We start from the raw sequence: 12415 nt of genomic DNA on the forward strand, positions 1-12415 counted from the left end.
TGAGAATCAGAGCTCTTATTGCAGATGTTGTTAGCTTCTAGTTTGTCTTTCAAGAATCGTAATTGAGTCACAGTTAATTTGGTTTGGAAAGCTCATCTTCCAATTCTAACAAGACTTTCAAGCCTTAATGAATGCAGGATATGAAGGAGTTTTCTGTTTCTTTGTTTTTTTTTCTCAGAGTTGTATCTTGAAATTTTGGTCACTAATTTCGCAAAACCATTTACAGATTATATATTCTTTTTCTCACCATTTCTTTTGATATCTGCATCAGTTTAAAAGTAATATGTGAGCTATAAGTGATGATCCACAGACAGTGGCAATTGATATGCCCATTATTTTATGTTATAGTGCCCAACCAGTAATAAAGCAACCTTTGGAATCCATCTGAAGGTGATAGGAGACTGGACAGGTAAGCAGTTCTACTTTGATGATTGTGGAGATCAGTTTTGCCATCTTTAAGTATGTTGTCAGTATGTCCTCACTTTTAAGTATGAAAATCATAGACAGTGTTTTAACTGTACCTTGTTTTTAATGTCTGTATAATAAACTGAAATGACAGAAAGTTCAAATGTTATTGCCTTAAGTAAGAACTTTATTTTGTTCTGTTGATATTTTCATGGGGAAGCAGGTTTAAATGTTAAGCTTATGAATGACCTTTGGTAAGCTTGATTGTGATAAACCATGTGTATTTTTTTCAGCTTCCTATACATATATATGTGTGTGTGTGTGTGTGTGTGTGTGTGTGTGTGTTTATATGTCATTTATATATCTGTTTAACTATTTATATAGTCCTTCTAAGAAATGACCAGCACCCACCTTTTTAATATAACAGCTCATTTGTTACAGAATGGCTACCATTGCTTCATTTGAAATGGCTTTGTCAATGCAATCAATTTATGACAAACTGCCATCACATTTAAATTTCTTGCACTGCTGAAATGAGAATTTTTGCACTAGAGTCAGGCAAGCATTCACCCAGTCCCCCACTTATTTGTTTATATCAACTCCATAGTCAAATAACGGTGGGTAAAGGAGAAGATTCCCATCAGAGTCACACAGACAGTGATCCCACAATGCCTGTATCTCATCAAAACTGCATATGAGCAAGCTTACATTAACCAGCAGTTTTGGTCAGTCACAACCTTATAAACTGGCCATAGATAAATTGTAGGTAATCCCTTTCAAGACTGTTTTTAAAATAAATGAATAACTGACTTATTATAATCATCCTGGAATTCATTGTTAATGGATCTGACATCATGTACTATTATTAGTGTTAAGCTCCCAACTGTAGTGTTATCCCCTTCAGTACTGCATTCTAGTTATAGAATATCACAGAGAACCATAAAAAGCATTGCTTTATAGAGCAGACACATCACCCCTTAACAGCAACTAAGAAACAGAATATAATAAAGTTCCTGAACTATTGTGAACAGTTCACAACTTCTATCCCTTTATATTTTCTAGTCAGGAATTACACATTTTCATGTTGTTTCAAGTGGCTTATTTAAAGGCTACAAATGCAACACTCTTTTCACTTTACTATCAACATAATAAGGTATATAATGGTGCAGTAACTGTATATTGGAGAGACTAAGAATGCCATTTTCCAATTGGACAGGATAAATATTGTGGTTATCTGACTTGGGCAGATATACAATGGCATACTGGTCAAAGTTTAAATTGTTGTTCACCATGATCCTTAGATCTTTAAGGAGTTTGCATTTAGTGTTATTTTTATGATTCAGCAACACTTTTTTTGTATTTTATTTTCATGTCTTTTCTTTCTTTTATCCATTCATGCTTTCTTTCTTTCAACTTAAAAACGCACAATGAAAGTAAATAATTTCCTGTATTGTACCTGTACTCTTCAAAAAGAGAAGGGTAGAGTCCTTGGGTGGGAAGTATTATGGTTGCCTGCACATCTTACTCCAAACAGGTTTTGTGTCTCATAAATGGAGAACAGAAACAATCATTCCACGGCACAAAGGTGGGCCATCTGCAGATCTATAAGTCTCACTAGTCTCATATGCAAAGCCATGCAAAGAACTATCATGGAAATGATCGATAATGACATGGGAAACCTCGAAACACTGGAGCCATCCCACTCTGATTTTACCAAAGACAGGTCATGCCTACTCAACTTGGTGGACTTCTTTGAGAAGGTCACCAAAGCAATGGATGAAGAAAAAATGGTTTACACTGCCTACCTTGACCTGATGATGCATTGGACACACAACCTCACTTGGGCATTGTTGACAAACTCAATATGTTAGGTATAAACCCTTATGTCTGCCAGTGGATAGCCAGGACATGACCCAGGAAGTTAGAATTGGGGAGTACACCTCTACAAAGAGACCAGTCAGGAGCATAGTCCTTCAGGCATCAGTCTAGAGACCTCTCATTTTTGGCATTTATTTCACTGAAGTCAAGGCCAATGTCAAGGGACTCAGGCTGACTAAATGTGCAGATGATTGCAAATTAGGGGCAGTCATAGAATCCCCCACCAACACTAATGTTTTCCTGAAAACAGGCTGATACAGACAAATAACTTGTGCCAGAGCCATGAACTTAAACTAAATGCCAAGAAATGCATAATAGTCTCCTTTGGGAAGTCATCCACCCTTGGTAACTACCATATTGAAAATATACCCCTAAGAGTTGACCTAGTAGTCAGGGAAATCAGAGACACACATAGACAGTAATCTAGCCTTTAACCATCATGGGTCTACAGTAGTGAGGAAATCATTCTATGTTGTGCAACTTATAACCAAAGTTATGGCTGGTCTATATAACTTCAGTGAAAAATCAGTTCAGTGAATGGCATTTTCAGTTCACTTACATCAAACATGCCATTCGTCGAAAGGATCATACTGAGATCGCGGTACAGTGAGGATCAGGAAATTTGGCCTTTCCCCACTATAGTGTAATCTTGGAGTGCGTATATATAAGTAGCGGGGGAGTGAGTGGAATTCGATGATTGGCATTTCTAATGAAATAAAAAATAACAAAAAATACTGCAGCCAGAAATAAAAAAACAAGAACTGTTTATTATACCTTCATAAAATACTTAAATAACCAAGCACTCTGGCCTTGTAAACCATCAGGCTTCTTCAGAGTCATTTAAACAATGATTTCATTTCAATTATATAGTAAAATATGTAGAAAAGACAACCAGTCAATCCTTTTGTGTTATTTCAAGTTAATTCAATCTAAAAGGTCCACATATTTTTTCGTTCAATAAACAATGGACAAAAAATAAAAAAACAGCTGGTAAAACAATATAAAGCCTTTTATATTTATAACAAATTACTTGTCTTTGGTGAACTGAAGACTTAGATTTTCATGTTAAAAATTATTGTTAAACATTAAAAATCTTCCAGATTCAGTAAACAGTGAAACATTACTTTAAAACCCCAGATTAGAAAAACTAGTTATCACAATGTTTTCAGATATGTGATTTTATTGTAATAGTCAAACAGTGAGCTAGAACTATAAAATCTGATTTGATTTTAACTTAAAAATGGCTTAACTTGATACATGATCATTCAGTCCAGGTGTAACTGTAGCATTCAATTGTAGTTGCCACCTGGACTCTTTAGCTTCTACCATTGTTTTTGCATCACCACCCCTCTCTTTGGGTAGTACCCTGTCTATGATGAAAGAAATAAACTTTTTAAAATTGGAGCACTTGATGCTTTGGACATATAGAACATTATGTATGTCCTTATTTTTCATTGCTCTTAGATGTTCCCCATTCCTGTCCCTTAGTTTTCGTGTGGTTTTTTCCTATGTAAAATCCAGGACAGGAGATGCATGTTGCCACATATATGAAAATCATGGAATTACAATTGCATCTTCCTGGACATTTCAGAGTAACCTTACTGTTGGTAACACAAGCATAAATCCCAGCATCTTTGAATGACAGTCATCATCTCTTGCATTTGTTGGTTGTAACGTGAAACCAACACATTAGATTTATTGTTTTCTGTGTCCTTAACCTCTACCATACCCGTTACCCTTAGAATGGGATGAGATGAAGATGTTCTTTTCACCATGACTTCCTTCTTAATCTTAATTAATAACTTGAGGGGGTACCCTCTCTCCAGAAATAAACTTATCACATTGAACATTTCTTTTCTAAACACTTAATCGCCACTGGTAAGTCTTGATATTTTTACCATCTGACCGTTGATAACACTTCTCTTTTGATGTTGAGGGTGACAACTTCTATAGTGTAATAGAGTGCTGGAAAAGGTCTGTTTCCTAAAGACAGATCTTTCCAATAATCCCTCAAGTTCATTGCTCTTGGTTAAATGTATATCCAAGTAATCAATGTGATTAGGTTTCCACATTCTAGTGAACCTTAGAAAATCAGTTGTATTTTTTAAGTACTCAACAAAATCCCGAGCCTCATTTTCATCCCCTTTCCATAAAATTAGAATATTGTCCAGGAATCTATTATACAGCAAAATCCTGTCCCAATATTGTAAACTTAAGATGTATTTTGTATCCCAGTTTCTAATGAAATGCCGTTCACTGAACTATCACTTTGATAAAGTGATATAGACCCAGGTATGGCACCTTGGTCCAAGGAGGTCATTGTTCCACTGTATTTGATCTCCAACAGACTCATCATTGAGTACAGTGCCCCCTTTGGTATGTATCTAACCAGGCACATCTAATAATTGGAACATCAACAGAGGTTCTTCACTAAAAGAGTACAGGCCATAAGTAACATGTCCTATACAGACTGCCTCAAAGCTCTCTATACCTGCATTCTGTCTCCTATAGGGTGTTGAGTGGGGATCTATGTCTGACATGCAAGGCATTGTCAGACCCCACCATGATGGACCACCTGCATAACTATAATAGAAACAGCACCCAAATTACCCATTCTAAAGACTTAAACCTTGCTTGTGATATAAAAAGGGCCTGGTAAGAGACAGAACTGTATCCCGGAGACTACTCCTTCTCTGAAACAGGCTCCCCATCCATGTGAAGCAGAGTTCCTCCCTATCCCAATTCAAGTGTAACTTGGACAGTTGGATGGGAAACAGGAAATTCAACCCTGGCTTGGCATCTGTGTCTCAAATAGACGCATGTAACCTGTAAATGGTTATTCTCTCTAGACCCTGCTTGTAAATGCTTCATCTCCCAAGCCCCTGCTTAGACTTATCAAAAGTACCAGAACTTGTCAGAGGCTTGGGATGCATGGCTAGGCTTAAAAAAAATGCCCTTGTGGTCATTAGCGTAGTAGACACCTATGAACATATGAACTCCAGAATGACACACGCTAAATTTTCTATCATTGACACTATGCCTTAACCACTGATTGACTACCAACATTTTGTCATCTTACTTAGATGTCATACTAGGGTATAGAAGGGTTTCACTCAGAAGATTTTGTTTTTCCCTTGTTTACTCTGATGTTTCATTATTCCACCATACCCTGTCACATATTACAGATGGAGAACCTTCTTAGATTGTTCATTCCAAAGTAAAAATGAGGATGATAGACTTTTATGTAGCACATATATGATTGTCACTGTTTACGTGCAGGTACAAATGTTTGGAAACCAGATGTTGCATCATGAGTGAGTTTCCATCATGCCAGGGATTTCTCTTTTCAATGAGAAGCAGCTGTCTCACAGTTTGCATATGTACACAGTAGAGATTCAGGGTGCCACTGAAAAATGTTAAGTAGTGCAGCTGGAGTTGCCTCCTTGCAAAATACTTTCTTTCTGAATGTGGTTCATGTTTAAGAGATTTCAGTGTTTTGTGATCTCACTTGTGAGAACTGATAAAATATCTGCAGTTTAATTTGGAAATTCTTAGTATTTCAGCACAAGCAGAAACACTGCAGATAGTAGCACAGGTTTGTCTGTTTTAATTTGTAGTCTCTGTCAGAACATCGTGCCAGAGTTAATTCTGAGTTCTTTCTTTTTTATTGGTGTCAGGTATGTGACACTGTGAGATTACAGAGTAGACATTAGGTCCCGTAATATATTATGAGAAAGTACAAGATGTATTGCAAATGTTGCAAATGTAAGCATCTGAAGGCATGCATCCTTGCATAAAAATTGATATTGTATAATGCAGTTGTGCAGCTTTAACCAGTATAAAAATACAAGCATGGAGGTAACGTTCATTCAAATAGTGGCTAATCAGGAACATGTGACCATCAACAATAACAACAGATTTATATTTGGGTTGTTACAAGTCATGGCTACTCAGCAAGATATCACCATCAATTTATGCTTGGATGCCACTATATCGATGCATCTAATAATGACGATAGAATATGGGTCATATTGTTGAATATACTGAGTCGACATCTATGAACTAATTGTTTCATATGTAGCTCTGTTCTAAAAAGTACATAAACTAGTTCCACTATGTACCATTGAAAACCAATCAGCTGAAAATCACTTCAGCAATTAGAACTTGGTGAATCAGCTGGACAACCTGTGGTATAATGTCACAAATGTAAAAATATTTTTTTCGTAGTGGCAAGTCTGCCCTATATACCACACTCCCAATATTCCTGTATAGCAGCTACAGAGTCACCTAACACTTCAGAATGGAAACACTCATCAAAACAGTGTATAGCAGTCTCAATAAATCATTCTTTTTTAACTAACAAACAATTGATTTCTGAGGTACCAACGACAGATGAACAAATGAAAACCATTCTGACTATCTTTAAATTTAAGATCCCCCTAAAGAGGAAGGGTCTATTTGAAATCATCAAATGCTCAAAATAGTAAGACTCAAAACACTGAGACCAGAATATTGAAAGAACACAATACTGAGTGGTTGCTCTAAGTTGTTGTGTGAGATTGCTGTACAGCAGGAATTGGGATTTTGCCCTTTTCCAAGCTGCAATGAGATCTCATAGCTGGTATGCATAAGTTACAGGGGGGTTGAGGTGGTGTATGGGGCTTCCCCATGTAAAAACATTTGTTGTTGATGTCTTTATTGCGTTTTGGTCTCAGTATTTTCAGTATTTTCATTTTAAGCATTCATTTATCTGAAAGAGATCCAAAAGGAAATATATGCAGATTTGGATAATAGTGAAAGATAAAAATCAGGACAATTTGTAGATTGCAGGAAGAAGCATGTAGTGATGGATTTAGGGCTTTAGCTTTGCATTCTTTTCATGGTGACTTATCTTTGCTGTTCAGAGTATATAAGAGCTAAGTCATTGTGGACTACATAGGCATAGTTTATATCAATAGTACTAACTGTCCAAGATGAAGCAGCATATGAATGAATGGCTTATATTTAAAATATCTAAGAGATCCAAGTTGCTCAGTGCAGGAAATGCTGAATGATGAAATTCCTTGTCACTCACTCCATGTTGGTTATTTTTTTCCAGAAGCAGTTAAATCAGATAGTGTTAGAAAAATGACTAAGTGTGGCTGTTGCAGCCAATGTGGATTTATCAAAGACACAACTGATATATTTTTAGCAGAATATAAAAGGACCATTGGTTGTGTAGGACATTATAATTGTGGAAAAAAATGGGTGGTTTATATTGCTGTGTATCCTGTGATAGTTTTTATGTGTGGAAAACAGAACATCCACAAAGACAAAGCAATTATCAGCATAATTACAGTACAAAAACCGGTATTCAACCAATGTCCACAGAATGCATGCACAACAATGTACCAGTTTCCAAAAGTTCATATGTTTCATACTAGATCAAGTTCCTTATCCAGTATGAGGTGGAAATTGGGAAAATATGATAGAATACAGGGAGTTGCTGTCTCAGTTTCAAATTGAATTCCAGATTATCTCTGAGTTTAAATGCTGGCATATTTATTAATTGTGTTTTAAAAATGAGGGCCACCCAGACTTTTTTTCTTGGTACCTATTTTTATGTTTTTGTATATTTTATTTGGTACGCACCTTTAAGTGTTTAGTCACATTATTTCTTGGTCACATTACTTATCACATAGCTTATAAGACTGTTTAAATGGTTGTACAACATGTGTTTGTATTCTGAAGAAGTCTCTAATAAACACGAGTCAAGAGTTCAGTTTCACTGGAAGACATCTGCTCACCTTTCTTTTTGTTTATGCCACTAGATGCCTTACTATCATACCCTCATAAGCATAACTATCTTGCTTAAAGGCCTTATGTAGCTAGTAAATAACAGCAAATCCTTTTTATATTTATTTATTATTATTTTTATATTTATATCAATAGTTTTCAGTTTAGCACAATTCATTATTGTTACTGTCATATTACAAAAACGTTTACCTTATTGCAGTGTATAAAAAAAAACATGATCAAGTGTTTATACATAGATTGGCATCACTTTACCAGATGTTGACTTTCCCCCACATATTTGTATTTCATATCATAATTTACTGGTGACTTGCTTATAATTTGTTTGCTAAATGAGGTCACCTCATTTTTATTTTTATGTTTATATTTGTTTACTGGGGCAGAACACTGACCCCAAAATGACCTGTTGTTAACATCATAATGCAACAAAATAATATATTGTCTACAACTACATAGAGATTAACAGACATGACTACACAATTAAAATCCAATAAGCAGTATATATGTTCATATCTGTTTAAGGAGAACAGAAAAAACATTATTGATAAAACATTACATTGGTCAAAAACAAGCAATTACAAGCCATTTACATTTGCATTCTCAAGACAGCACACAAAACATCCCCTAAGACTACCCTGATGAAAAGTATAAATCTACATATAAAATCATTCTGAACCTACTTTTACATGAGGTACTTTACTCCAACACATCTTGTCTTCTTATAAGTTATTTAATTAGTTTAACACATTCCAGCAGTACATAAAGTATTAACCATTGCACAGTCACACAGCAGTGACAAAAGTGAATTTACTATGAATTACACTGTAGTTGAAATCTGACAGCTCAGCTACAGAATGATTCAGCCATTTTCACCAACAACCATATATGCAGGCACCACAGATATTTGAGAAAATCCATCCTTTGACAGGCCAGCACTGTGGCATAGAGGATCAAAGTCCTAACTGGGACCTAGGTGACCTGAGTTTGATTAGCAGCTCAGGCATCTAAGGTGCCAGCAAAGAGGGATAAGTGTGTCCATCCTAGAGGGGATGGCATTTGTGTAGGTGTTCCCAGCAGGAAGGTGTAGCTCCTAGAGGGGGTTAGCCTTTGGATGTAACAGATGAATGCAGGAGAGGGGAAAACAGCAAGACATAGGTCATAAATGAAAACATTCCTTGGTGGAAGCAATCAACAGCATGACTCACCAGGATACCCTTAGGTTCAGTCAACCCTATCCTTAAAACAGAGGTAGTCTGGGGACAGTAAAACTGGCAATGGAAGGGGCATTTGAGCAGTAAGGAAATAATAAAGCAAAAGGAGGAAAAATAAAATTCTTTAGTGAAATAAATAGTAACCAAAAATAAGAATAGTTTTCAAGCTTCCTTTCTTATATATAACTGCTCAAGACTATCTCATTTTTATATTTGCTAACTTAATAATTACTCCTGTTTCACCTTTTTGTCTGTCTTGATTTTCTTAACCACTGCTAGAAAATCAAAATTAAAATCCCGTAATCATCTTGACAAGATTTGATCTTTTCAGATAATTCCTATCCATCTTTTACCTTCCAGGTCTGATAGAGTCATTACTATAATCCTGAAATGTGTTCCATCTTTAAAACGTGCATCTTTTACACCTCTCTGCTTAACACATCCTTTTCACATAGACAGAGCCCCTTCTGATCTCTCCCCCATTTCATCGACCAGTTCACATCATCATCCAAGAGTAACTCACATTTTTCTCTATTCCTTTTAGTAGCAAATTAAATGTCCTGCAAGCAAACTACTTCCAGCTCTTGATTTTATCTGGGAAATACTGTAAATCTTCTAAACACATTCTTACTCCTATTCGCACATTCAAGGGTAATACGAAAATATTCCTTGAGATCATTTTTTTCACTACATCAGTGTCATCAACCCCCTTTTTCTCATTTTCTACATGGAGTCGGGTTGTCATGTTAACTGTCACCTCTCTCTATTCATGCCACACTCCTGCCTTCTTTGACACTCATAAGTGACTGTTGCAGATTTTCTCTCACACAATCCATCCACCTCTTTGCTCCATCCTCGTTTCCTCTTACCTCCTTCCTGTCTGTCCCAAATTTTCTGCACCATATTGTCTTATGCTTTTCTGCACATGTGCCCAAACCACTGGAATCTGTTCTCTTTGATCTTTCTGCAATTGGAGCTACTTTGGCTTCTGCTGTTATGTTCACATGTCTTTGTCTGTGTCCTGCAGCGTACATCTACCACCCTTCTCAGGCACTTCATTTCCATCACCTCTAGCTTTGTCATCTGATCTACCTTTACTGCTCAGGTTTCTGTACCATACAGTAATACTGGTTGCACCACTGTTTTGAACATCTTAGTTTCCAGGTTCTTTGGCATTCTTCTTTCATATAATACACCTGACACTCTATGCCAGTTGGTTGTATCCCCTCTGATTTTAGCTTTGACCTCTTTGTTTAGACTTCCCTTCTCCTCAACCACCCCTCCTAGATACTTGAAGCTGTTAACCTGCTCCACTGTATTACCTTCTATCTCATTTCTCATCTTCTTCTGATTTCCCCAGTTTGCTGCCATTACCACTGTCTTATCTGTGCTTAGTTTCATTCCATGTGCCTTCAGTTTAGCATGCCCATTCTCCTATCCTTTGCTGAAGTTCTTGCTCAGAGTCTCCTGTAATGCCACATTATCTGCATACAGCAAGTTTGTTGATCTGTCCCCTTCAACCTGTTTGATAATGTAGTCCATCATCAGTACGAATAGCACTGCGCCCAGAGCTGAACCCTGGTGCACACCCAATCCCACTGAGAATTCCTCTGTGAGACCAAACACTGTTTGTATTTGCATCATTGGGCTCCTGTACATAGCCTGCACTAATTCTACCAATGTTTCTGGGACTTCAAAGCACCACAGTACTGACAAAATCAGCTTTTTTGGGACGCTGTGATATGCTTCCTCCAAGTCTAGGAATGCCCAGTTGGACTCTTTCCTCATCTATAACTTCTTCTCAACTGTCTGTCTCACTGCAAACATTGGGTGAGTTGTGCTGCATCCTGATCTGAATCCAAAGTGTTCATCTCCCATCTTAAATTCTACTACTTTGCGTATCCGTTTATCAATTACCCCCCTCCAGATTTTTCATACAATGTGACAGGAGTTTGATGCCTTTGTTGTGGATGTTCCCTTTGTTCTTGTATACTGACAGGAATAATTTCCAGTCATCTGGGATATGCCTTTCCCTCCACACTGCTATGAATACCCTCAGAAGCCATTTCTTCCCTGTGTCACCCAGCATCTTTATCATATCTGCTATGACCTCATCTCAGCCTACTGCTTTCCCTGACTTCATCTTCCTTAGTGCTGATCTTACTTCTAGGGTGGGCTCCTCTTCTTCTCTCATTGTAAGCTGTGACTGGGGCAGTATAGTTTCTGTGGGGTTTTCTTCAGTCACAAGCTGGTGGAAGTATTTCTTCCATCTACCTTTTATGTCCTGTGGACTGGTGAGCAGGTTGTTGCTGGCATTCCATATGAGAGGTGTCTGATTATCTTCTTTATCATTCTGTCTTTGGCTTGCAACGTGATATAGTTTCTTTGTGCCCCTTACTGAGTCACTTTTCACAAGCTGGTAGAGTGCCTCTAATGCCCTGTTCTTTGTTATTGCAACCCCTTTCTTAGCTTCTTTTTTAGCGAACCAGTATTCCTTTCTTGCCTGGTCTGTCTTGTCTATCTACCACTTTTTCCAGCTCTCCTTTCTTTTGATTACTTCCTAAAATCCTGCATTCCACCACCAGCTTTCCTTATGTACCTTATTTCCATACCTGAATTGGCTACATATCGGTTCTGTTGTCCTCACATGTGCTGTTTTGAGGCTCTGCTATTCTTCAACTCCGTCATATCTTCTTGTCTTCTTGGGGTGCAAGAGCCCCGAGTAATTCCTTGATCTGTTGTACTTTCCCTCCAGTCAGTTTTCAGATCTTCAGCCTGGTCTCTGTTAACTTTGGACGTATTTGACCAACTAAGAAACCAAACAACCGGAAAGCTTGCAGAGATGCAATGAAACTGCCTCAGTGAACCAAAAAATGTTTATTAACCTAGTTAAATGCTTTTGTCGCAAACACTATGGGGCTTCATCAGAACTAACAATTCAGTAGAACCACAGTTTTTTATATATTTAATTAAAATACTTTCTGACTCAGCCAATCAATAACAAACAAAACTTAAAGCAGTTACTTGTTAAAAAGGTATTAAACACAACTAATTAAAATATAGCAACCTGTGCCACTAAAAGCCTTCAAAATACCTTATTCTGCACACAATGAACACAAGTTTGGCTT

The 12415-nt window shown here is 37.1% G+C and overlaps 1 protein-coding gene across 1 annotated transcript in view; it reads left to right on the forward strand.

Moving 5' to 3' along the window:
* Positions 1-12415, forward strand: part of NOX4 (NADPH oxidase 4) — a 1166454-nt gene that overhangs the window by 842960 nt on the left and 311079 nt on the right. The window contains exon 18 of the mRNA XM_044071824.1: positions 349-409. Within this exon, the coding sequence (XP_043927759.1) occupies positions 349-409 (61 nt within the window). The remainder of the gene's footprint in view (positions 1-348; positions 410-12415) is intronic.

Source organism: Protopterus annectens, chromosome 5.part0, assembly GCF_019279795.1.
Source record: "Protopterus annectens isolate FY-2018-M chromosome 5.part0, PAN1.0, whole genome shotgun sequence".
Lineage (NCBI taxonomy): Eukaryota > Metazoa > Chordata > Ceratodontiformes > Protopteridae > Protopterus > Protopterus annectens.